Source organism: Anopheles arabiensis, chromosome 3 (genome assembly GCF_016920715.1).
Source record: "Anopheles arabiensis isolate DONGOLA chromosome 3, AaraD3, whole genome shotgun sequence".
Classification (NCBI taxonomy): Eukaryota; Metazoa; Arthropoda; class Insecta; order Diptera; family Culicidae; genus Anopheles; species Anopheles arabiensis.
This window is the reverse complement of record NC_053518.1, coordinates 33,525,954-33,552,301: the sequence shown is the minus strand read 5'-3', so window position 1 is coordinate 33,552,301 and position 26,348 is coordinate 33,525,954. Positions and strand designations below refer to the sequence as shown.

Genomic DNA, 26,348 nt, shown 5'->3' with positions numbered 1-26,348 from the left:
GATCGTCTTAGCCTTTTGCCCTTTTCAACTGGCCCCGATAATATTGGCCAATGTATCGAAGAAACGATCTTCAAACCAACAGGTTAGCCAACAGTTGCGGCGCCTCAGTCTTAGAGGTCAAGCAGCAGCTCTTGGGGTACTTGGCGTTGGGCTCTCGAGTGGCGCTTCATGCTGGAGCGAGTTGCCACATCAAGACAAATATACGGAGTTTTGCACCATTCAACATCGCTTTAAGAAGCATCATAATCACTTTCGAACGATCGCCCGCCATCTCCTGAGGTGAGTTAATTGAACGGATCCACAGACGCCTCAGTAGAAAAGAAAGAAAACTCGAAAACACGCAACACAAACAACGCTCTAGATTTGTGCTTAAGGCAGTCAGACACAACATTTGGCCGATAAATACACTTTATTTGCTGTTTTTCATCTTCCCCACACATACACACACTTTCACAGGAAAACTGCATGATTCATAATAGATCTGCCACCGTTCTTAGACTGCTTAACGTTAGCTTATCAAGTTAAACAACTAGCCATGAGTTGCATCCTCCACCCACCTGGAGGTTGGGGGATTATTCTGTCACATTATACGAAACGCGTGTTTCGCGCTAGATGTTGTTGACTTGCGCCCGCGTTGACGTGGTTAATATTCTATAAAATTATTCATTCATAGCTGCCGCTTACGCTAGCCAGAATGAAATATCGCTCCTGCAGCTTGCGCAAATACTACACCGCCCGTGTGCTGCGCTGTTGCAGCGCAACTACGACGGAACACACATTCCATGTGTGCGCGTTACCCTTGGGAGAGCTGGATTATCCATTTGCAACGTAACACTAGTAGTAAGGCCAATGAAGAGAACTCTAACATTACTTTGTAATTTGTGATGGAGGTTGCTTTTTTATCTTTTTTCTACTACTTTTGCTACCTTTCTACATCCCTCAACGGTTCCATCTGAGCCGTAGCCGCAGGCTCAGATATAGCACGATGTGCAGGAACGCAATCCAGATGCTAAGCCCGAGCACATCCGTCCAGTAGCGGTTCGGTTCCATGTGGAGGGCTTCCAGGATTTTACTCGTTTTGCGATAGTAGCAAAAGATCTCACTACAACCCACCTCCGTCCGGTTGTGGCCGTACGTAGCCTGCACCAACCCCTCAAACCCGTATCGAAAGTAGCTTACCAGCGTGAGTGGCTTAAAGAAATCCAGCAGCTCGTTGTACCGTATAAAGAACCCACTAAACAGCAGCGCAGGAATGATTGAAGCCGGCACAATAAATGGGCTGACTTCGATCGGAAACAAACACCCCGCGATCAACCCATACACCTGCGCCAGCCACCCAAACAACGCGCAGATGCCCCAGAACATCAGCACACGATCCGTCTCGTACAGCTGCCCGCTGAGAAAGTACATGATCAGCTGAAAGGCCGTCACCCCGGACAGCATCCACGGGAAGTCAGCCACCAGCTTGGAGAAGTAGTACGCCGACACGGAGTAGTAGTTGCTCTTGTGCTCCCGCACAAACACAGCCATCTCGAGCGGGACTGGAAAGAAGTGGAAATAATGCCTCCCATTACGCTCCAAAATTCCAAAGTTCTATTCGGCAGATATTCTTACAGGTCAATATAACCGTCATCGCATTAGCGAACGTGATAAACATCAGGAAAGCGATCAGCAGGGAAATGTTCGACAGCACTTTGGACGCATCGTCACCGACGTTGTGAAACACAAAGCCGATCGTAAAGCCGAACAGAACGTGGCCAAAAAAGCGTAGCCCCATCAGCTGCGGATTCCGGACCGTGCCGAGTGTCGTACGGCGGGTTAGGGTGGTGAACTGGTTCCACCAGCTGATCGGATACTGGGGGCCTCGTCCTTCCACCAGAAACTCGGTCGAATCGTACTCGCGCTGAATGCCTGAAATAATTTAAAAACAACCGTTGAGCCAATCTGTTTTCATTTCAAGTTCGAAACACACGCATTGCCTACATTTAGGCGCACTACTTACCCAAGTTCATTGAGGCGCTGACGGATTTTTCGGACTTAACCATCAGCTTCTCCACCTCGGCGCATTTGGAGTCGTACTGGGACGCTATTTTTAGCACTGTAGAGCAAACAGTATGTTTAAGTAGGGCTTAAAATTAATGAAAACCACAAATTCCTACCAAAATCTGCCCGATTGTAGTACGGCGGACAGTGAAATCCAGCCTCCGCAAACGTCGGTATCAGCTCGTCCAGCGAACCCTGGTACATACACCGACCATCCACCACCACATAGATATCATCGAACAGCTCCAGCAACTCCGAGCTTGGCTGGTGGATCACACTAATCACACACCGACCCTGCCGGGCGAGATCCTTCATGTACGAGATCACCTGGAACGAGGACACACTGTCCAGCCCGCTGGTAGGCTCATCGAAGAACATGATTGCCGGATTCGACACCAGCTCCAACCCGATCGACAGCCGCTTCTTTTCACCCCCGGACAGCACCTGAGACTGATTGTGGGCACACTTTTGCAGCCCGAGCAGGGCAATCACCCCGTTTACAATCTCGACCTTGTGCGCTAGCGGTACGTTCGTTGCCAGCTTCAAATCGGCCGCGTAGTGAAGGTTCTCACGTAGCGTTATGTTGGGTAGTAGCGTTACATCTTGTGCAGTGTACGCGACCAGCTGTCGATAACGCTGCCGGTCAATGATTTCATTGTTGACAATGATGTTCCCGCTAACGCCCTGCGTCCTGTGGGAGATATGGTTAGCAGAAGAGTTTCAGGAGCTGTTGGGATCACACTCACTTAAAGCCACTCAGCACATTCAGCAGCGTTGATTTGCCAGCTCCAGATGGACCTAGAACTGCAGTAAGCCGCCCTGTTCGGAAGGTGCCGGAAATATTCTTCAGCAACAGTTTGTCCTCCTTCTGATGCCGCACTTGATAGGCGATATTTTGAAAGTGTAGATTCGTACCGCCCTGCATTAGCGGTATCGTTATCTCGATGCTATTCTTATCTACGCTCATCTTGAAGCGGGAAGCACGCTATTGCATGCGGCACCGTTGATTCAGATGGGAAGATGCGTCACACGCAATTCTAACGCCCGCCACACCCAGTTCCGTTTACTTTTCACCAATGCTGTGATTGAAATTTGCTTCACAAATGAGACTTATAACTTGATTGCTACTGTCTCTATCTTCTTTTCCTTTAAGGCAGTAACTTTAACTGCTAAAAGATCACCTATACCGAAAGGGGATAAAGACACGGCTTGTAAAGTACGCTGAGCACTACCTGAGCCACTAGCTTCCAGTCTACACGGCACCTTAGTCGCGACTGATCCATCTCGGCGCCGATTCATCTTCGGTCCCGGTAGCACGAAACCCCGCAATCCAGTAGTGGCTCATTTTTCTACTAGATTTATTGAAAATTTTCCGCAACTAGGTGGGGGATTGACGCGCGCACACACACACGTAGACGTCACACGCAGTCCGGGTTGATATTTAACATACCTGCTTGCTACAGTGCAGCCCAAGCCCTGAGACTCGACAATCACTTTTCCGTTCCCTGTACGTCTATCACCTGGCCCGTCACTACTTCTCAAACCGGTCTCGGGCGCGCGAGTGCACCGGCGGGAGTACAATTACACACACACACACACACACTCTGTGCAGTGGGAAGTGCATTTCTTCTGGCGGTTTCTGCGATTCTGCTAGCTGCTGCACCCGCTACACGATCTACCAACCACATGGTGATGCATGGATGGCATTGCCAACGAACAACGGCATACCTACCTCCAGTGTCTCGAGGGGTGGGCTACTCCTACTCGTGCAGCTATTTCCGCAGTACCTTCGAGAGCTTCTTACGGCACAACGAAACCCGTTTTTTGGACTTGAGAACTGACAAGCCCATGTTACGCTTTGCCTAGGAACTAGAACTGATCGACGGAAAGCTTAGTTTTCGTGGGGCGAAAATGTGCTAACGAGGACTTATCGAGCGAACGTCTGCTAGCCCGGGGGAGTTCCCAGAAACTGATGAGGCGTGTTAAATCGTTTCGCATATGCAAACGCACACCCAGAGATACAGACACTTTCACATACACGTTCCGAGTGCTGTTTAACCCCTGATAACACGGCGTTCCCCCAAAGCCGTGTGACAAACTTCAAACAACACGATGCTCACCTACCGGCCACCACCAACCGACTGGTTGGAGGTCACGCTCCGCTTGGGGCGATAGTCGCGGAAGTCAGTCCGGCTCTTGCAGTTCGGGGCCTAAGGGGCTAAATTCGTATAAGACCTAGGGAGAAAATAGCAGCGAAAGGTAGTAGGGAAAGCAGAGACAGATATAAACACGCGTCAAATCCAAGCTCCAAGCTGTCCGGGCTCTAACTGCAAGGGCAAACAAAATGATACTCGGGGGCCGAGTATAGTTTTTACTCAAACAAGATATTCACACATCGGTTAGATCTCGTCTAGTCGGTGACGTCAATGGGAGTAAGAAACACAACTAGTTTTTTTGTAAAAAAAAGTCAGTAAATGCGATCTTTAATAGTTTACACTTAGTCTTGCTACAATTACTGGGGGTTCTCAGCACTGCCGCTCTATTTATAGACGGTCGGATTAATAAGCAAAAAAGCTACGGTATCGCATTTTTCGCGTTGACTATGTGTACTCTTTTGCATCTCGCTCTTGCTCTGCTGTGCTCCTTGTCTTGTCTGAGGTTGTCGCACTCAACAACACTTCACGCATTCAATGTCACGATCACCATCCAGACCCTCGCCTGCACCGAAACCGCCCAAGGTCGTTCGGGTTTTGATGCAAGATTCCATACCAGCAACAGCCCATTCACCGGTTGCGCCGTAACCGTACCTTCAAGCTCACGTACAGCAGCACGTGAAGGACGGCAACCCACACGGACAGGCCCGCCACATCGTACCAGTAACGGTTCGGTTCCATCTGCAGCATTTCCATCACTTTGCTCGTTTTGCGATAGTAGCAAAACATCTCGCTACACCCGAGCTGCGTTCGATTGAACCCGTACGCTACCTGGGCCAGCCCCTCGAACCCGTACCGAAAGTAGCTGACGTAGGTGAGCGGTCGAAACGCGGCCAACAGTTCGCTGTACCGGATGAAGAAGCCGGAAAACATGACCGCCGGTATGATGGACGCCGGCACCACGAATGGACTGACGTCTAGGGGGAAGACACTGCCTGCGACCATGCCGTACATCTGCGCCAACCATCCGAACAGTACGCAGATGCCCCAGAACGCCACGACCCGGTCCGTTTCGTTCGGTTGGCCGGTTAAGTAGTACACGATCAGTTGAAAGCAGCTCACCCCGGCCAGCATCAGCGGGAAGTCAGCTACCAGCTTCGAGCAGTAGTAGGCGGACACTGGGTAGTAGTTGCTCTTGTGCTCCCGCACAAATACGGCCATCTCAAGGGGGACTGTAAGTAGAGTAGGGGGATGATTGTGTGTTGAAGGTTCGTAGATTTGCAACTACATTTGCATGCCAGCTTTCCCTTACACGTCAGCACCACCGTCATCGCGTTCGCAAACACGATAAACATGAGGAAGAGTATGAGGCAGGACACGTTAGATAACACTTTGGCACCGTCGTCACCCACGTCGTAGAACACGCTCCCTATCGTCAGGCCGAACAGCAGATGGCCCAACAGCCGGAACCGGGTCAGCGTGATGTTTCGCAGCGTACAGAGCGCGGTTCGGCGTACCAGCACGACAAACTGACGCCACCAGGCGATGGGATACTGTGCGGAGGCTCTGCTCTCTGCCATCAGGTTGTTACACTCCTCCAAGTGTGTGCTACCTGGGGGGACGAGAAGTGGTTAGATTAGGTGTGCCTGCTCTCGATCATGGCGTAGGCGCAAAATCGATTACCATTCTCCAGGTATCCATTAATGGCGGTATCGGCCCGTGCTATCAGCTTCTCCACACTGTCCATATCGTCGGTCCTCTGAGACGCTATTTTTAATACTGCAATTAGACAAACAAAGGGGTTCATTAGCAACCATTTCAATGTGCTCAATCATCTCAAACACGTACCAAAATCGGCTCGATTGTAGTACGGCGGACAGGTGAAGCCGACCTCCTCCAGTGTCGGTATTAGGTCGTCTAGTGATCCCTGGTACATACAGCGCCCATCCACTACGACATAAACATCGTCAAACAGCTCCAGCAACTCCGAGCTCGGTTGATGCACTACAGTAGCCACACAACGGCCCTGCCGGGCGAGATCCCTCATATACGAGATCACCTGATAGGACGCCACACTGTCCAACCCACTGGTCGGTTCGTCGAAGAACATAATCTTCGGGTTTGACACCAACTCCAGCCCGATGGAGAGTCGCTTCCGCTCTCCACCGGACAGTGTTTTCGCCTGACTGTGGGAGCACTTCTGTAGCCCCAGCAGGGCTACGATATCGTTCACGATCTTCGTCTTGTGGATGTAGGAAACGTTCTTCGACAGCTTCAAATCTGCAACATAGTGAAGCGTCTCTCGTACGGTAAGGTTCTGCAGCAATGGTACATCCTGCTCGGTGTACGCGACTAGCTGGCGGTACTTGTGACAATCCACCGCCTCATTGTTGATGAGTATTCTTCCGCTAACTCCTTGCGTTCTGGAAAGCAAAAAACGAGATGTTTTTTTATCTAACATCGGTGCAAATAACTTGCAGTTTAATCCTCACTTAAAGCCACTGAGTATGTTGAGCAGCGTCGATTTACCGGCTCCCGATGGGCCCAGAATTGCAGTCAATCTGCCAGACTTGAGCGTGCCGGAGATGTTGCGCAGCAGCTGCTTCTGCCCCGCACTGTATGACAGGTTCCGAAAGGTCAGGTTGGTGATGGTTTTCACAAGTGGTATGACCACCTCAACAGTTTCCTCCGAACTCATGTTTCGGTGACTGGAAGAAACCACAAAACAAAAAAAACCATCACATTAAAAACTCCACTCGTAATTGTTGTTTTAGTAAACACAAACAAACGCATTTAACGACGTGCTGGACGCACTGGAGACGGAGAGCGCGTCGTATAAACATAATCGTAGTGCTGAACGCTTTTTTTAATGAACCGACAATGTTTGTAAACATTAGGCGTGATCCTCAGATGGCACAGACACCACCACCGCACCACCACCATCAACAACAACAACCCACAGTGACGTCACGTGGTGCGCTGTGTGATCTGTCAAAAATTCACCTGACCGCACGATCATGCGCTTGCTCTCCGTCGTGCTCACCCTATTCCGAGACTCTCTTACAATCTCTTCTTTGTTTATTGCTGTTTATGCTCTCACTGCAGCAAACCTCTCTCACTCTCTCTATCTCTTTTCTTTCGTTCTTCCACTTTACACCTTTCCATGGAGCAGAAACATGGAGGTCTTTAATGGGGTGGGCTCATTAAATCACCGGCATGACGTCACGATCGAGGAAGGTGATCTTTCCAGCAAGCGCGCACACACCATCTGGCAGTACTGGTGCAGAACCATGTCGTCGCAGGCACTGTGATGATTTCCTGTCACTGTGATGTGGTATGCAGTGCACGCAATTCATGCGCACCCCCTTTGTCGCCATTTCACAATCCAATTTCGGGCAACAAACTATCAATGATCGCCAATAACTTCCGCCGATGAGTCGTACTTCGTCAAACTGTCACCCTGGGAGCGAAGAGGTTTCAGCTAATAAAGATCAATTTAGGCACTCACAGTGGGGTCGGAAAAGGTCAATGTGCGCGCCACATTCTTACGCACGCACACACACTAACACACCCACACACACACACATGCATAGAGGAACACACCCCGAGTTTAAATGATCACACACTCGGTCGGAATATGCATATTAATGATCTCCAACGCTAATGATCTAAAGCGCTGCGCTCCGTCCAGACGTAGACATCTTGGAACGATCGTTTGATCAGAAATCACGTCCAGATATTATAACACACACTCAACACTCCGGACGACAAGAACGAGCAGCTTGTTTGGTATCCACTTACTTCTTCGCCCGGATCCTCTGAAAACCGCCCGACAACTAAAACTGCCCGATATCCGGATCAAAACGCAAAGGCCCCCCTCCACGGACCACACGTTAAGACGATCGCGCGAGCGAACACCGCGAAGCGACTTGGCTGACTGAGCATAAATGTGTTGCTGCTTGTGTGCCGGCGAGTTTCGGGCGTTCCGGGCGTTCGACAAAATTTCGTTCGTAGCGCGCTCGCGCATTCTCCTCTCACGCGCGCGCGCGCACCCATGAACCGACCTCGGCGAAAACACACGCGCCCGCTCTCTTTTATTCATATATACAAATGGACACACATACACGTGTAAATCTTCCACCCACCCAGCTACAATAGGAGACGGGGTTGGGGAGATGGAGTCCGTTTGAGAGAGATTTTCCACCGGTTCCGGCCACTAAGAATTAGATGGGGCGATTCGGAATAGCTGGCAGTCCACATGGCGCACATATGGGGTATCATCCATGGAATACGTGATGACAAGGTTGAGATTTTACGGTCGAGACGTAATCATTCATTCAAGTTATCCGGCGCTACAACCACTTTGCGGTCTTGGGCTGCTTCTTATAATTCATGAAAAATTAATAAATAAAAATGAAAAATTTTAATTAGAGAACTATTTGGAACTAATTTGTCGTTTGCTTGGACCCATTGATTATTTAACATAAACTGTTCAAATCAATAGTTCAAGAACAAAGCAGAAACACATGTTCTGTTCAAACGCAACAAACGCAAACTCTTAGGCATACTTTTCATTTTCTTTTTAATATTTCGATAGGAAAGACTGTTTTGATATTATTGTTAACGGAACATAAACAACTTACGAACTAACAAGCTTTTTATAAAAAAAATCTCACCAATTTCTATATTTATTCTACATTGACTACGTTCTCCACAATAATCCATATTTATTAACTGTTCATATTATATATTGTGATATTTAAAAACTGTTCATAATCCTTGAGCAACCCTTTAATTTTATCATGGAAGTTTTGGAACATCTTGCTTTGTGGTATGCTACAGAATATCAAGTCTCTATCCCCTATGTCAGGGGTCTCCAAACTACGGTCCGCGGGCCGCATGCGGCCCTCGAAAGCCTATAATACGGCCCGCGATAATATTGCAAAGGATAATGTAAATATCCTGTTAGTTTGACCATTTTCATCAAATTTTTTATTTCTACTAAACCATGACAGAAATCAAATTACTATAAAAGAAAAATGCAGAATTTTCAAATATTCATTAAGTATTTTCATATGAAAACGAGATTTAAACGTTCTCACTACCAAAAGTAACGTCAAAATGGCCCTCAACAACGTTATTTAAGAAGCAATGCGGCCCGCGAATTGAAAAGTTTGGAGACCCCTGCGCTATGTAACAAATTGTTACACCGATAGGTTTGAGCGTACCGTATTTCATGGATGATCCCATAGTGTGTACGGCTTAGGGTTTATCCGGACATTCTCGCTGCGTTCGTTTCTATTTACTTTTTTTCTTCTTTTGCTAAACCAAGTGTGTTCCCTCGCGAGCATAGATGGGAGATTATTTAAGCATTGTTGTGGACGAAAATATAAAACCAAACACGCATACCGCTCCACTGTGTGTCCACCATTCGGGTGCGATCGGCAGTGAGTCAACTTCATCTCCAATGATCACTTATCGCACCACCACGCGCTGTCTTCATTTGAATGAAGATGTTTTCATTTTTTTCGTTGAAGAAACATTCATGGGAGTAAACGAACGAGAGAGAGAGAGAGAGAGAGAGAGAGAGAGAGAGAGAGAGAGGTCGAAAAGAAACGAGGAAGATTTATGTTCGACGCTTACCGCAGTGGAAGTGGAATGTCAACTACCGATTGGAGTGTTTGGAATGAGGATGAGATGAGTTTCACTCAGTACCACGACGACAAACATACACTCACATATATATTTACGACTCTGCACACAAACGCTCGCCTTGGATTGAATTATCGAGCATATGCACTTGTTGGTAAACAAATTTACATCCACCTTTTAAAGCAAGTTCCATTCACCAGATCAGTTCCCGCTATTCTCAACGGCTCTTACGGGTACGGTAGTGACGGTGTAACGCGAACCTGATGGAATAATTTAAACCAGCAAATGCCTGCAAACACCACAACGTGCACGACGCGTGTTATACAATGTGTCCGTCATCACGTGTCGCTTCACATGGCGCGAAGGGTATTTAAAGTGTAAATTGACTCCCATTTTTATTGTGCCACCCTCCCGATCTGGGGGGAGAATGAAACAAGTTTTCTTAATCACTACAAAGTATACTCTGACAGACATAAAAACATCCTTTTAAACTTAACATACAAACGTGTCCCTTACTCGATAAAATAAATGCCAACTTATTACGTACAAGTGTCACTAGGAATAGAACAACCCAACTCCACCACACACCGGCAGCGATCATCGAGTTCGCTTCAGTCTCCACGCGAGACTCGCGTACAGTCCCACGTGCAGCACAAAGATCCACCCGAGCAGCCCGCAAACGTCCATCACGAACGTGTTTTCCAGCATGTCGAAGCTGTCCAGAAACTTGGGCACCTTGCTAAAGTAGCAGAAATCACCCGAGCAGGGTAGATTCGCACGATCGAACCCGTAGATCGCTTGCATCGCTCCCTCGAAGCTGTACCGGAAGTAGGCAACGTACGTGAACGGAATGAGAAAGTCAAACATCTCACGGAAGCGAACAAAAAACCCGCAAAAGATTAGCATCGGAATGACGGAACAGGGGACGCAGAAGACGCTCAGCTCGAGTGGTAGCACACTGCCCGCCAGCAGTCCCGTCATCTGGGCGATCCAGCTGGTGAAGATACAGATACTCCACAGCATTAAGATGCGATCGAGCTCCATTGGTTGGGAGGTTAGGTAGTAAGCACCGGCAAGGAATACGGATGGACCCAGTATCTGGAAAAGAGGAAGGGAATACTTCAGTTTGAGGAATAAGAGTAACCAGGTATGATAACTTACCAGAAATGGAAAGTCCGCCACTAGCTTGGAGAAGTAATAGGCCTTAAGTGAGTACCAGTTGTTCATTCTCTCCCGAACAAACACAGACGTCTCCAGAGGGACTGTGGAGAAGTAGAGAAGTGTTATGTATGGACTTTCAATAAGAGATATTGACTTCGGCAACACTTACACGTCATTACTAAAGGCATCGAGTTGGCGAAGAATACAAAAATGAGGAAAAAGAACAAGCAAGACGCATTGCTCAGCATCTTCGATCCATCGTTACCGACGTCGTAAAACACGACCGCGATCAACAATCCCACAAACAAATGGGCCAGCAGCCGCATCTTCGTTAGTTGAAGATCACGAAATGTGCACAGCATTGTACGACGAGTCAGCGTGACAAACTGCCCCCATTCAGAAGTTAGATATTGACGGTCTGAAGCTGAGCTTGTGCTATTCTCCTGATCTCCAACAACTCCCGGTGGCATCAACATGGCATCTTTCTCGCCACAGTTCGGTCCATCATTTGGGACAACTTTCTCGCCGACCGCTTCGATCGCCTGCTGCTTGGCACGCTCTCTTAGCTGCAGCAAGTTCCCCTCGTGCTTGAGGCTTGCAATTTCCAGTGCAAAGTCTGCGCGGTTGTAATAGTTGGGACACTCGAACCCGCACGCCTTAAACGTGTCGACAAGCCCATCCAGCGGGCCCCGGTACAGACAGTGTCCCTCGGACAGGACGAACAGATCGTCAAACATCTGCAGAATGCTCGAGCTGGGCTGGTGGATGACGCAGATCACACAGCGTCCACTGGCGGCCAGATCTTTAAGATGGGCAACGACCTGCATCGCCGCTATAATGTCCAGCCCGCTCGTTGGCTCGTCGAAGAACATGATCGATGGGTTGGAGATCAGTTCTAGCCCGATCGAGAGACGCTTCTTTTCACCGCCGGATATGTTTGCTACCGGGTTGTGGGCACATTTGGAGAGACCGAGCAGCTTCAGGACGTCCACTACCATCGCCGATTTTTGGGCAATCGTGGTGGTGGGTGAGAGTTTCAGGTCGGCTGCAAACTCCAAACTTTCCGTGACGGTTATGTTACCGAGCAGGCATATGTCCTGCGGTGTGTACGAAACCTCGCGACGATATTTCCGGCGATCGATCGGTGTACCGTTGATGAGTATGTTGCCGGAGACGTTATTTGTTCTGGAAGAATGTAAAACATTTTGTTATTCTTTTCCTTTAAAGAAGCTCTTTGCAGCCTACTCACTTGAATCCACTCAAAATGTTAAGAAGAGTAGACTTTCCGGCCCCAGAAGGACCGAGTATACCGGCAAGCCTTCCAGAATGGAACGCGCCGGACACACTATTCAGCAGTTGCTTGTTCTGTCCATCCTTATGGCGCACCTGGTAGCAGATGTCCTGGAACTCGAGTGTCGTTGGAGGAGTCGAAGGCGTCTTAGTGCGCTCGATCGCAATGGTTGTATCGGTACCCATTATGGTGGAGATTTTCGTTGCTATTCTACGAGGCGCGTTGTTGTCGCGAAATCACCAGTTCATACTGTGAGAAGTGCACCACTGCTGGGGTTTACGTCGCTGTAATAGGAACAAAATGGGGGGAAAACAAGTTAATTACAGCGCATGAAAGGCGCTGGAGGTGCAAGATTAATAGCTCTTGAACCTGGAATCTTAATTCCCCATGGACGCTGCGATAAAGTGATGGAGCGGTATCTTACTCCGCAGTTAAAGAGGTATCATTACATAAACTTGTTGTAAGATGTACTTAAATGTGACATAAGAGGGACAAAATGACCTCTTTCGGTTTACCATTTTTTATAACGCTAGCACTTGTTTACTGTTTGCATGCATGTGTTTTTTTAGTGGCTTAGGAGTTTGATGTACTTGTTTTTATATTTCTGTTGCTCATTTCTATCTTTTTTTATATTATCCATTGCTGCAGGTATCTTCTATTACTTATTTCAATTTCTTTTTGTTACATTAAGCTATAATTTTTTTTTCAAAACTGATTTAATTTGCACACATTTACACTATCTTGTATCACACTATCTATTCTAAAGAATTTTCAAATATCAATCAATCGTATTTTTGTTAAATCTTGTAGCTTGTCAAACCCTGGATTGTCGATTATCAGGTACCGACAATCACCACCACGGATGTTGTAATCGGTGTTTGTTTACCCATACACTGCCAATATCAGGGCACGCTGTTTTGCTGCTATTTTTCAATTTTCACGTTATACTTTTAATTAATTCCTGCTGCACAATAATCGAACTGGGAAATACAAAAAAACGCACACAATCGGTCCATTTGATACTTCTGAACCATTTCATCGATTCATAACTCGCAATGCATCATTAGCTCTTATCGCGCACACGAAATGATAACATTGAAAGCGGCTTCAGCGCGCACCTTCCCCTTATGGTGTATCAAATCCGGTGTATCAAATCGACCCATCGAAAAGCGCTTCAACTTCCCGTGCGATGGCATTATCATCTCTGTACGCTTGCTATTTTGGTGCTATGCTTGTGCGCCAAATCCAAAGACTAAACATAATCTCTCAGAGTGGCCCTGAGCCCAGTTCACGGCACGCACTTGAAAACTTCGACTCGTAAGGTTACGGCTAATCGGGGCGGCTAGCTCAACCCAACACACTGGCCTGGCCGGCTGATAACTCAACACGGCGTGTGTGTGGTGGCGTACGTGTGGAGTTTTTGGATGAACCCGGACCTTTATGCCATATGTTTTTTTGGTGCCGTCTTGATCTCTAATCAAGGTCAACCGATCGACAGCTACTGATCGAAAAAGAACGGCACCGTTCGAGGCAACCCGTATCACACTGTCGTTTGGCGAAAGTCATGCAAGTTAGGACTGATGGCTGCTAGCTGCTTCGTAGTTTGATTGCCGCTTTGGTGCTCTTCACTCAATGTTTATACAAACGTACCAACACATACTTGTACACTATTTGGTATAAATTAAACACAAACTGAACAATTGCATAACTCCAGGCGAAAACACTATTAAAACACATTCAACAAACTGGAAAATGTTTTTTCAGTTAGTACAGACCCTTGTATGAGTTGAAAATTGAGTCCACGTTCAATTGAGTCCAGTTTTATCGTCACAACACACACCGCCTGTCTTCGGAGTTCCTCTCCAAGGCATCAATTACAGAGTCACACCAAGGGTCACAGCGAGTCCATTAAACGACACTACAGTTTAATTTCCGCGTCATTTTGCATCACTACGTTCAAGACACGATCGTTTCACGCGAGGCACAATAAATATGTGCAATTCACAGAGCACGAACTAGTGAGCTGTAAGCACTTGTTTCTTACCTTCTGCGCCTGTTGTAATGGCACTGTGGTGATTCCGAATCGACTGTGTGGTAAGCCCGAACCACTCAACACTCTACACTTCGACACGCTCAGGACGCCACTGTGCTCAACATCTGTTTTCGCAATTCACGGACGGCACAATCTTTCCGGCGTTTGGACTGATAAGCAGAGCGCGGTGCGGCGTGAACGGTTCGCGCGAATGTTTACACAGGAATGTGGAGGACTTTGGCTGCGAGGCCTGTCTGCCGGGAAGTGTGCGAAGTGTTTGATTGACTCCACGCCAGCGAACGGTTTATCGGTCCCTGCCAAGAGCAAGATAGCTAGTGGGCTGTGTACGTGAATACAAGACCAAACAGACCCCGGCAAGCGTGCTTCGTTCAATTAAGCTTCGTTGATAATCTTTCCTTTGTCAGTGTGTGTAAAGGGCGCACTGGACGTTTGGCGTTAGAGCAACAGGGAGGGCACTATGTCTCAAGTAACTGGAACTATGTCTTTTATTTGGAACACTCTCACTTTTTTTAGGGTTGACCTAAAAGTATGTTTTCAATGCAAGGGAAGATCGAGATGCTGCTGTTACCGGTTTCAAGCACTGCAGGGAAATGGCATTCATGGGAAGAGAAAGTTGGATGCAGCGTACACCAAACCACTTCAAGTGGAGTAGTGTAGCAACATACAGCCCGAAAGAGAGCGAGAGAAAACAGACCAATACGAGAGCGGAACGTTGTTTTGGGGTAGTGTTGTTGTGGTCTACTCAAAACAACAGGGAGGAAATAATGAATAATGCATGAGGGGAGCAAACAATGTTAAGTAATGTTACGTTTGACAAATTTTATTTATTATGTGGTTTAAAAATGGAAATTTAATTTCTTAACTACAGTTATTTGTAGCAGTTTTTTTTGTATTATAAACAGCATTTATTTTTGAAGAATGTAGCCTTCTTTATATTTGTCACAGTCAAACATAATAAGATGTCTATTTATTTTCCATACCCTTTTCTACACTATATACGTAATAATTTACACCACGTAATCTAAGCGCACGAGGAATGGAACAAATCGTAGAAAATGTACAAATTATTACCGGTCTCTTATGCAATGCACAATACTAACAACAAATGCACTACCTCATTTTATAGCGTAAAAGCCGCACACTAACCCTGACCAGGCGCAACGTCACGTTTCTGCCGACCACTGACCCATATCATTAAAGCAATGGCTACACTCCTGTACAAAACAACACTCGCTCGCTCAACACGTTGGCTCACTTTATTCGTCGCAATCGCACCACAAACCCGACGTAAATTATCAGCTGCATTATCAGCACCAACACTAACGCCTTCGCAATGCTCGTCCCATACCCGTACTCGTCGATATCGAACTGCTCCAGCAGCGTGGTCGGTTTCTTGTAATAGCAGTACACCTGTCCGCACGGTATATTGCCCCGATCGTACCCGTACAGTGCCTGCATCGCGCCGTGGAACTGGTACCGAAAGAACGACACCGTACTGAGCGGTCGCAGGATCGCTATCATGTCGCCCGCATTGACAAAGAAGCCCGAAAACAGTATCGGTACGATGCACGCGTTCGCTACGAAAAAGTTTTGCATCTTCACCTCGAAACAGATGCCCCCGATCAGGCCCAGGCTTTGACCGATGACGCCACCGATCGCGAACACACCGAGCAGCATGCCGAACCGGGCCCACTCGAGCGGCTGGCCGGTCAGGTAGTACACGATCGCGAGCAGAAACGAGGGACAGAAGAGCTGGAGCGGTAGGTCGTGGATAAGCTTGGCGGCAAAGTAAGCCTCCCGGCTGTACCAATTGTTGGCGATTTCCTTGATCGCGACGCTCACCTCATCCGCATCTGGAAGTGGAAGTGTCATTAGTGATGTGCAAAAGGAGTTAGAATGGGCTAGGGTGAACTCGATCTTGGCAGTGAGTGAGTTTAATCGACACGAAGAGTTTATCTTTTTATCATTTAACTCTTTAAATAACTAACAACTCACTGAATGTGAATTACCAATCTGTGAATTAAGTAACTCTTTTGAGAGTTAAACTCCTTGCTCTGACTTATAACTCACTAACATTGAGTTTGATTATCACTGAGTTAATTTATAAACTCTCGAACTCTACACATATCATTTACAGTGACCTAACATAACTCCTTGCGATATCATGTCTGTATGCTGACGAGTAATTCACAAACAATAAATTAAATCACTCATGAATTGAATAACTCTTGCAATAGTTAAACCTCAACGACTACTTCAACTCTTCGCAGAGGCCAGTAAGTCATTAAGAGTGATTTGTGAGTTAGATAAATCATTTGAGAGTTAGATCTTTTTAAACATGTTCACCCTTTGCGGTGAAAAACAACTCAATTCGAGTGAATTCAATCATTCGTGAGTTTAATTACTCTTTCTTTAAATTCAAATGAGAAATTTACCTCTTCACGCTGACTAACAAATCACTCGCAGTGAGTTAATCAATAGAGTTAAACAACTCATTCTAGAGTTTAAGCTCAATGTGCGATACAACTTCCAACGTCAACTATTAACTTATTCACAGTAGTTTCACAGGGCTTTTAAAAATCAACCGAAGCAATTCGCAATTCTAACTCATTCACTCTGGTGTAACTCACTCATTGCCATCATCACTCCACACTCGCATAAACACTTACAGTTAACCACCGACACTGCGTTCGTAAAATACACGAAGGCAAACAGCTGGAAGAAGCAACCAACGTTTGCCAGCACCTTGGCCGCATCCGACCCAGCATCATAGTGTACCGCACCGAAGACGAGCCCCAGCGCCAGATGCATACCGAGCCGAATCTTGAGGAAAAACTCATCCCTCGCCGACGACACTACCGATCGCTTCAACAGTGTATACAACTGATAATAGCCAGCCGTTTGATAACGAGCAATCCGCTTTCCACCCTGCCCGAGCTGAGCAGCGAGCGTCGTCGGGCTGGACGGTGCACCCGCATTAACCTCTCGCATCTCCTCGTCCACCAGCTGGCACAGCATCCGGTGCGCTTCCGGCTGGTTGGCCGATATCGATTCCAGCGCAAAATCGGCCGGATTGTAATACTCCGGACAGCGCAATCCAACCCGGGCAAACCGTGTCAGCATCTGCTCAACCGGCCCAGCATACAAACAGCGTCCCTGCCGCAGCAGATACACATCGTCGAACAGCTGGAACAGACTGGAAGCCGGCTGGTGGATCGTACAGACGATTGTACGGCCACTCATCGCCAAAGATTTTAGGTGTGCAATCACCTGCGTCGACGACACACTGTCCAGCCCGCTCGTTGGCTCGTCGAACAGCATTATCGGTGGATTGGTGATCAGCTCAACCGCTACCGCCAGTCGGCGCTGTTCGCCTCCGGACAGGCTGCGAACGACCGTGTTTCGAGCCGTATCCAAACCGACCATCTCCAGAATGTCATCGATTTTGGCCTGCTTGGCCGATTTCGGGGAACTCTGCGGCATCTTCATGTCCACGGCAAACTGCATCGTTTCCTGGACGGTGAGAAACGCCAGCAGTGGACACTCCTGCTCGACGTACACGCTGCGTGGATCGTTCTCTTCCACCGGCTCACCGTTGATCGTGACGGTACCGATCATGCCGAACACTTGCGCACCGGACAGTACGTTCAGGAGTGACGACTTGCCTGCGCCGGAAGGTCCCATGAGCGCCACTAGACGACCATGTTGGAAGCGTCCCGACACGTTGCCCAATATTTCTTTCTCTGAAACACAATAAAAGTGATTACCGTCAAAGGAAGTCCGTTAAACGTCACTTCACAACCTCACCATTTGTCCTGTAAACCACATTGCGAAATCGTATCGTTGAGGGGACAAAGTTTTGCAGCGGAGTTGCGGCCGACAGGCGGTTCAGCTCGATCTCTTCGCTACCTGCCATCGCGTTGACTACTGCCGCATGGCGCTACCGAGGCAACACTGAGTTCGGCTCACTCCGCGCGCTTAGACGCGCTCGACCAGACCGAACTAATCAGTCGCACTATACGGGGCTAGGCAAGTGCACGAGACCTTGAGCGGAAAATTGTACCCCTCCCCCACTCCCTGCACAAATGCACACGATCGTATGCATTCCCATTCATAGCAATGCATTGGACGTGGGGACGCTCATGATGTACAAATAAACATTTTTTTTCCACGACCACAGCAAACCCCACCGCCTCAACCAAGCGAACATTGCGTCATCGGTTCGTGCGAAAGAAAGAGCGAGAGACACTGCAACTCATGCTGCATTGGCAACGACTTAGTCAGTAAGTGACGCCGAGTTTAGAGCGCTAACGAGCGCCGATAGTCAACAATTAGCTTTGGCATTTTGATGCCGGCAACGCAACATGTGTGTCAGGGGATTTTGTACTCCATTCCAGCTGGTCACGTATAAGTGAATTCCAAGAAATTTGTAATTAAAAGCAGCTGCACTCCAACCCAACATCTCGATCTTACACCTTCTAACGAAAGATATGAGGTTAAGGTTCATGCTCAAGGTCTGAGAAGCTAAAGCGCGTGTTGTTCTACTCTAGACATTGTTTTCGGATCTTTTAGCTGGTGATCATAACATAAGGCTTTCGTACTCTTCAACCAACACCCCTTCAACCGCAACATTATTGGTATATTTTCAATCGAAAGCGCAACACCACATACAGTATGGCCTGAAACGCAACAATAAACCCAGCCAGCACGTACACATTCTCCCAATAGCCATCTTCGCGCGTGTCCATGAACTTGAGAAATTTGCCCGGTTTGTTGTAGTAGCAGATATCCTTGGAGCAGGGAAACGCTCCCCGGCCATCGCCGTAGACGGCCTGCAGCGAACCCTGCAGGCTGTAGCGGAAGAAGGAGGTGTACGCCACATACCCGAGGTATTCGTTCATTTCGTACGGTTTGACGAAAAAGCCCGAAAACAGTAGCGACGGTATGCTGAAGCATGGCACGAAGAATGTTGCCATCTGGATGTCGAACGCGGCGCCGGAGAGGAGTCCCACCGTTTGGGCGAAGATGCCGAGCAGGAGCAGTACGAGAGCGAGCTTGCCGAACCGTTCCCATTCGAGCGGTTGGCCGGTAAGGTAGTAGGCGATCGCTAGAAACACTGACGGGCAGATGAGCTGAAGCGGCAGATCGGCAACGATCTTGGAGAGGTAGTACGCCTCCAGCGAGTACCAGTTGTTGAGCCGCTCCCGCACGAACACTTTGGTTTCGAGTGGAACTAAAAAAAACGAAAAGAGAGAGAGAGAGAGAGACGGGGAGTTAGGATTCAACCGATAAACACAAAAACAAATACGACTTTTAAAACAACAACTCACAGGTGATAACACACGGCATCGCGTTACCGAAGAAGATGAACAGCTGGAAGAAGAACAGGCAGGCACCGTTCACCATGACCAGCGCCCCATCCTGTCCGGCTTGATAGAAGACGGCGCCGAGCAAACATCCCACCAGTATGTGGGCAATAACACGCAGCTGAGCAAAAAACTGGAACATCACACACGGAAAAGCCGATATCAGAATTAGACTCATTTGAATATTCATGAACCATTTAAAACCACTCGAAAAGCTACTCACAAAATCTCTCGAAGTCACCCGCAACGACCTACGCAATAGTACGTAAAACTGTCTCCTCTGGGAGACTTGATATCGACCACTTCTTTGGCGATTTGCTTCCGTCACCACATCAATATCTTCGTCCAGCGGATCGCTCTCGTCCTTGATGTTGTTTTCCTGCCGTGTCTGCTTCCGGTCGATCGCGTCCAGCTTGCCGTACCGATGCACCAGCTGTTCCAGCTCACGCAACGGCTTAGACGCTACTTCGAGCGCTGCAAGAAACAATAACGCTGATAAGGCGGGGCTCATTTAAACAAAAACAACTGTGCGAATGCGACCCTACCAAAGTCGGCTCGGTTGTAGAACTTCGGACACTGGTGGCCGGCTTCCGCAAACATGCCGACCATGCCGTCCAGTGGGCCACTGTAAATGCAAACACCGCCCGCCAGCAGATAGAGATCATCGAACAGCTGGAACAGGCTGGAAGACGGTTGATGGATGACGCAGACAACGGTACGACCCTCGGCTGCCACCGTTTTCACGTAGCTTATAAGCTCCATTGCGGCCACACTGTCCAACCCGCTCGTTGGTTCGTCCAGCAGTATTATGGGTGGATTGCTGACCATCTCAATACCGATCGAGAGACGCTTCTTTTCACCACCGGAAAGCTTCTTCACCGCCGTACGCATCGCATTGTCCAGCCCGAGGATGTGCAGCACGTCGTTCACCTTCTTCTTGCGCACCATTTCCGATCGGTTCGGCATCTTCAGCTCGGCTGCGTAGTTCATCGTTTCCAGCACGGTTAGGTGGTCGATTAGGTTAAAGTCTTGTTGGATGTAGACACACTGCTGGCGATACCGGCGCCTATCCAGCATGTACCCATTCACCTCGATCGTACCGATGAACCCAGTCTGTCTGTTGGAAGTATAGTGGAGTGTAAGAATTGTGATGTGGAGTTTGTCATCTATCACTCTTAAGCCTACCTTAATCCGGAAAGGATACTCAGAAGGGAAGATTTCCCAGCTCCGGATGGACCCAGCACTGCCACCAACCTGCCAGGCTCAAACCGTCCCGACACACCCTTGATGATGTCCTTGGGCCGCCCGCCATTCCGATCCTTGCGTCGATAGCAGATGTTGCGGAAGGTTAGCGTTAACCTCTGCCCCAGTACGGCATCGTCCACATTAAGTGCAACCGCATCGACACACTCACCGTCTGCCATCTCCAACGTTGCAGGCCGACTGTTCGTGTGGGGGGGGGGGGGTTGACACGCGACCAGCACAACCACCACCACTGACTAGTACCTCTACTCTAGTCGTTGTTGTTGATTAGCAAACAGCAGAGAATGTCTACGCTAATGATCGAGCGAAACTTGCTCTCGGAGCATTGATCGGCGGCATTGATTGATGGAACACTTGACACACTGGCGACACTTTTCTTACTACTTATAGCTCTATGATATGGACCACATTACCGTTCACTTCAATTGCAACAACTCATATGCACCACGGTTCACACACGGTTGGCTGACTAACGCGTCCAACCGTTCACGCTCGACGCTCCAATGCAACTGTCGGCGAACGCTGCTTTGGACGAGCGCGCGCGAATCGTGGTCCCGGTCTCCCTTCCCGCAAGGCTTACTCACTCCGTTGATCGGATTTGTGTTTCAGCGCCACCTCAGAGAATCAGAGGCTCGACTGCCCTTTTTTTTCGCGCCCGGGGCCTGTATGTGTGCCAACCATTAGAAGCAGCTTCTAACTCGTTTTCCTTCACTGTGAGAGCTACGGTGGCTACGGGTGGACCTTATTGATTTAATCAATATCGTTTTCACACACGCAGACGGTAATCGGTTACGCGGAGCATAATTTAAACGCCCGAGCACGTAACGAAACTCCACGAAAGGGGTGAACGGTGTTTATCAAACTCTGGCGCTTTCAGAATTAGCTTAGGGGTAACGCGTAACGCCCTACTCAACAATAGTGAGAATCTGCGATCGCTTCAGATCGGATGCAGTGGGTGGGAAGGATGATTAACAATTTGGTTGTTTTCGTTTGCGTGGGATCAAACTGTCGCTTATGAGAATGTTGGTCTACATTCTAGGTGGTAGAAAGCGCGAAGAAATGATCGTGAGTTTTAAGTTCAATGAGATCATCCAAGCCATCCAACGCCTGTTTCTCAAATGCTGAGCACATTAATTTCCATGAAAACATGGATATTTATTGTGATATCATTCTGGTTCATGTTTATTTTCGAATACGCTTGTAATGTCTATCTTCTCAGTTTATCTATTATCATGGATAGACCTCCCTTCCCATAGATGGATCCTCCCTTCTGTACCATAGTATAACAATATACTCGCTAGCGTAGTGCCATTGTTCGCAAAACAGGTTATTAGGGTCATTAATATTTCGATTGAATTTGTCTGTTACAGTCCAAGAGTTCTCAAAACAAAGCAATTGTTGTGTTTTTTAAATGAAAATTTGCTTCAAACATAAATTGTTTAAACAAAAACTCACAATCCAACGAGTGCATAACCTGTTCTTTGAAACATGCTTTGAAATATAATCCGATTGGATAAAACGAACTCATCTTTATCGTGCTCAAGCTTGAAAATAATATCAAAATTTCAAAACATTCTTCTAAAAAAATTAGAAAATAGTGTAACAAAAAAAACGGGCCGTATGGCCTAATTAAGATTTAACAGTTCATTCATTGAATCGCCTCAAGTCGAGCAATTGAAGAAGCAGTAGTTGGGCTCCAGACTACGCACGAATATTGCAGAACCGAACGAACGATACAGTTGTAGATAGTTTTGATGCACATGGGGTTGCGGAATTCATTAGTTGTCCGGATAACCACGCCAAGTAATTGATTTCCTCTGGCTACAACGTCATCGATATGCTGTTTAAAGTTCAAACTAGAGTCAAGCAGGACGCCCAGGTCTTTGGCATGATTTTGTCGATTAACTGCAGTGCCGTCCATGAAGTAGGTACCAGTGACTGGGTTCCTGCATCGACCATTACGCTTGCACCACGAACAGAAGATTTCGATGCAGTCTTGCAGGAATGTACAATCACCTGTGTTGTGAATAGGCGCAAAAATTTTTGCATCGTCGGCAAACAGACTGACACTGTCGGGAGGTAAAGCGAGGGTAACATCGTTGATGAACAATATGAAGAGAAGTGGGCCAATATTGTTTCCTTGTGGCACACCCGAGCTGCTAACTATTTCTTTGGACATGTGCTTATCAATTTTCACGATGTATGTGCGATTAATTAGGTAAGACTTAAGCCACTGTACGAGCGAGCAGGGAAATCCTAGCTTATCGAGTTTAGCGAGAAGAATTGCGTGCGGAAGAGAGTCGAATGCTGCTTTGAGATCTGTGTAAATTGCATCGATTTGAGCTCCGGCATCAATTTGACCTTTGTGTATTTATCACAATTTATTGTCAATTACAATTGATACTATCAGCATCGGGAATAAGTGGAATAGTAGAACCGGAGTGAATTGATCAATTCGAAAACAGTAAGCAATTTTAGAATGAATGGTAGAATTTGTAGAACTTCAATAACATTTAGGAAAAGATTTCTTTTGAAAAGAGTTATTTCTTATTAGAGAGGTACCATTGAGAGTTCTCAAAGATTTCTGGATGATCTCCGATTTTAATTTTTTGGAATTTGTGCTACGATATTGTCTATCTATTGTTTCTTTTTTTTACTAACAATTGTTTTGAAAGTGCTAAAACGATGCCATCGTTGGATATTGTCATCGATAGATCCTGGGACCAATTAAAAAAAATTAGGAAGCACCTAAAAAACCTTGAAAAATCTTGCCTCTGAACAACATAATGAGCATAACCCATTAAAACTAGCGCTAATAGACATTTCTTTCACATGGACGCTCAAAATTCGCTCTTAAAACCATTCGTAAAAGGCGCGCTATATTTACATCACATATCACATGATTACTTGCAAACATTATTCAAAAACAACTTACCACCCTACGAAGCAGCAAAAACGTAACCAGCATGCTTCCCAATTGTGCTTCATCTCTTTTTTTTTTTTTTGGATTAGTGTCCCGCCCTCGTTTTACACCGTGCAAGCTAGGCGAGAGATATGAGCCGTGTTGAGTTGTACGCACATTCCCTCCCATCCTTCAAGGGTACGACAACCTTTTAGTCTTCTGCGTTTCTTAAATGCTACTGCTGCGACAAGCTGATCTTCCTTTTCCGCCTCCCTGCAAAACAAAAAGCGCCTACTTACACCACCTTACTACCTTACAATAATAACGCAAACGCTCCTTCTCGTGCTACTACCATCTACCGTAAAATTTGTATTCCCCTCGGGGTGGTGCGCACCCCTTGCTTTCCAATGCGATGGAATGTGAGAGTTGTGAGCGAAGCTGGCGGCCCCCCCCAAAAAAAAAGCTCTGTGTGACGGGACGGGAGGCGGTGCAAACTGACTAGCTTCCTAGCAGAATTGGGGACAGTTAAATCTTATTCTTCATCCGGTACTGCATCACGTAGAAGGCGGACACCCGGAAGACGAAAAATATCACACCGAGCGCTATCACAGCCTCGACAAAGTCCGCCTCGAGCATGTCGACCTCCTTCAGGAACTTCTTTGGCAACACAAAGTGACAGTACGTTTCGTCACAGTCCATCCGGGGCCGGTCGTAGCCGAAGATGGCTAACGCGGCGCCCTGCAGCGCGTACTTAAGGAACGAGATGTGGAACAGCCAGTGCATGATCGGGTGCGCATCGGTCAGGTGTATGAAGAAGCCGGAAAATATCAGGAACGGACAGATGAAGAAGGGTCCAAAGATTGCGCCGTTCTGTATGTGGAATATTAGATTGTTAAAGTTTTTGATGATTCTCATTGACTTTCGGCTGCCTCTATTTGCTTACCTTCACGTCAAACAGTGATGCGACCAGCAGGCCGAGCCCCTGCGCAACCCAGGCGACCATCAGACAGATCAGGGTAAACAGACCGACCCGGAACGCTTCCGGCGGCTGGCCGGTCATGTAGTACGTGATGAGTATGTACGTGACGGTGCAGAGCAGCTGGATCGGAATGTCGGCCACCGTCATGGCGATGTAGTACGCCCGCAATGAGTACCAGCGGTTAAAGTGCTCCCGCGTAATGATCGGCAGCTCGAGTGGAACTGTTTTGGAGAAGAGAAAAAAAACGACACTAAATTAGAAAAGCCCCATAAAAACAAAGCAAATTGCGTGCTTTCTACTTACACGCCATGGTCATTGAGCTGAACGCGGTAAACATCAGAAACATGATCGAGAAGAACACGTAGTTGTAGTTATTGAAGATCTGCGCCGCCTGATTACCGATCCCGAAGTACAGCATCCCGATCAGTGGCGCAATCAGACAGTGGATCGCGAACCGCATCGTCATCAGCGACCGATCCCGGCTCAGTATGAGAAAGGTGCGGAGCAGCAGCAGCGAAAACTGCCGGCAGAAGCTGGTGGTGTAGATCTCATCCCGACCGCACCACCGCTCCGGGTTGAACGACAGCTTTTTGGCGAGTTTCTTTGGCGTGGCCAGCACGGGCGAGACGGGCCGCTGCTGGTTGCGGGCGTCGCCGTTGTCGTGCTCGGGAAACAGGGGCATCTCGAGCAGCACCATTGGTCCGTCCGGGGACGATTCCTTGATCGGCAGCAGCTTGCTCTCGAACGTCGGCGAGAACGGTTCCGGATTGCGGTAGAAGTTGCTCTGCCCGTTCATCATCTTTTCCACCAGGCTGTCGTTCAGCCGGCCGTAGTCGTGCGTTGCTATTTCTAACACTGAAATAAGATAGTCAAAAGGTTACAATTAGATCGGTGTATTAGTTTTCTTTATTCTTCAAAAATAAATTCATTCAAACACCAATTGTCAACTGGTTTGGCAAGCTAATCATCAAATAAGATTCAAAAGTCTGTTTCTATACAAAAAAATCTATTATCGAGCAAGATCAATTTCAGGTATGATTTAGATTCAGGATTAAAAGACCGGTACGATTGCAACCCTTTTACATTAATGATAAATATATTACAGTAATCCTGTTGCTGAGCTAAATTAACAATTAACAAGAATTCAATTAAAACCTTGTTACCGCCTTGTTGTCTATTCGTAACAAGGGCGCCTCATGGACACTTAAATCAAACACCCGATCAGCGCCATCTATGTGTCAGACTTATGAAGCTTTGTGCTCTAAGCTTTGAACACACTGCTCTTGGTGCAATCACAATTACACTGCTGTCAATATTTCTATTACAATTAAGCTTTTTAAATATTTGATAAAATGGAAAAAAAGTTGCGAGCATATTTTTTCAAATCAGTTCTAAAAATTTTACATAAAAATCTTTTTCTAATATTTCCTGTTTTTGTACAAAAAAAAACCCTTTTGGAATCGAAAATGACTAATCAAAAACAGA

General features: G+C 47.3%; 5 protein-coding genes across 8 annotated transcripts in view; all 5 read right to left on the bottom strand.

The window, feature by feature from the left end:
* Window positions 1–362: 362 nt before the first annotated feature.
* LOC120899691 (ABC transporter G family member 2-like) lies at window positions 363–6,904 on the bottom strand. The gene is made up of 11 exons (XM_040305801.1): window positions 6,689–6,904; window positions 6,045–6,619; window positions 5,880–5,975; window positions 5,509–5,808; window positions 4,831–5,428; window positions 3,494–3,500; window positions 2,790–3,028; window positions 2,160–2,734; window positions 2,003–2,098; window positions 1,615–1,911; window positions 363–1,541 (listed from the first exon to the last, which is right to left on the bottom strand). The coding sequence occupies exons 1-11, from the start codon at window positions 6,892–6,894 to the stop codon at window positions 940–942; spliced, it is 3,591 nt and encodes a 1,196-aa protein (XP_040161735.1). The 5' UTR covers window positions 6,895–6,904; the 3' UTR covers window positions 363–939.
* A 3,313-nt stretch (window positions 6,905–10,217) lies between these two features.
* LOC120902173 (ATP-binding cassette sub-family G member 4-like) lies at window positions 10,218–14,917 on the bottom strand. Of its 4 annotated transcripts, none has more exons than XM_040310716.1 (5): window positions 14,345–14,917; window positions 12,259–12,584; window positions 11,179–12,194; window positions 11,010–11,110; window positions 10,446–10,946 (listed from the first exon to the last, which is right to left on the bottom strand). In XM_040310716.1, exons 2-5 carry the CDS (start codon window positions 12,483–12,485, stop codon window positions 10,446–10,448), a joined length of 1,845 nt encoding a protein of 614 aa, XP_040166650.1. In that variant the 5' UTR covers window positions 12,486–12,584; window positions 14,345–14,917. The 4 variants fall into 4 exon arrangements, with proteins under 4 accessions (XP_040166653.1, XP_040166650.1, XP_040166652.1 ...); XM_040310718.1 differs by having other exon boundaries at window positions 12,259–12,566; XM_040310717.1 differs by lacking the exon at window positions 14,345–14,917 and adding an exon at window positions 14,076–14,304.
* Window positions 14,918–15,282: 365 nt separating this feature from the next.
* LOC120902174 (ATP-binding cassette sub-family G member 4-like) lies at window positions 15,283–18,377 on the bottom strand. Its single transcript, XM_040310720.1, has 3 exons — window positions 18,161–18,377; window positions 17,023–18,096; window positions 15,283–16,206 (listed from the first exon to the last, which is right to left on the bottom strand). The coding sequence occupies exons 1-3, from the start codon at window positions 18,267–18,269 to the stop codon at window positions 15,605–15,607; spliced, it is 1,785 nt and encodes a 594-aa protein (XP_040166654.1). The 5' UTR covers window positions 18,270–18,377; the 3' UTR covers window positions 15,283–15,604.
* A 569-nt stretch (window positions 18,378–18,946) lies between these two features.
* Window positions 18,947–21,624, bottom strand: LOC120904965 (ATP-binding cassette sub-family G member 4-like). The gene is made up of 5 exons (XM_040315535.1): window positions 20,905–21,624; window positions 20,265–20,836; window positions 19,943–20,193; window positions 19,684–19,852; window positions 18,947–19,586 (listed from the first exon to the last, which is right to left on the bottom strand). Exons 1-5 carry the CDS (start codon window positions 21,141–21,143, stop codon window positions 18,985–18,987), a joined length of 1,833 nt encoding a protein of 610 aa, XP_040171469.1. The 5' UTR covers window positions 21,144–21,624; the 3' UTR covers window positions 18,947–18,984.
* Window positions 21,625–23,835: 2,211 nt separating this feature from the next.
* LOC120899690 (uncharacterized ABC transporter ATP-binding protein/permease YOL075C-like) overlaps window positions 23,836–26,348 on the bottom strand; it is a 35,012-nt gene continuing 32,499 nt past the window's right edge. The window contains exons 15-17 of the mRNA XM_040305800.1: window positions 25,167–25,718; window positions 24,828–25,084; window positions 23,836–24,754 (exon numbers count right to left, since the gene is read on the bottom strand). Coding sequence (XP_040161734.1) covers window positions 24,410–24,754; window positions 24,828–25,084; window positions 25,167–25,718 — 1,154 coding nt within the window. The 3' untranslated portion in view covers window positions 23,836–24,409. The remainder of the gene's footprint in view (window positions 24,755–24,827; window positions 25,085–25,166; window positions 25,719–26,348) is intronic.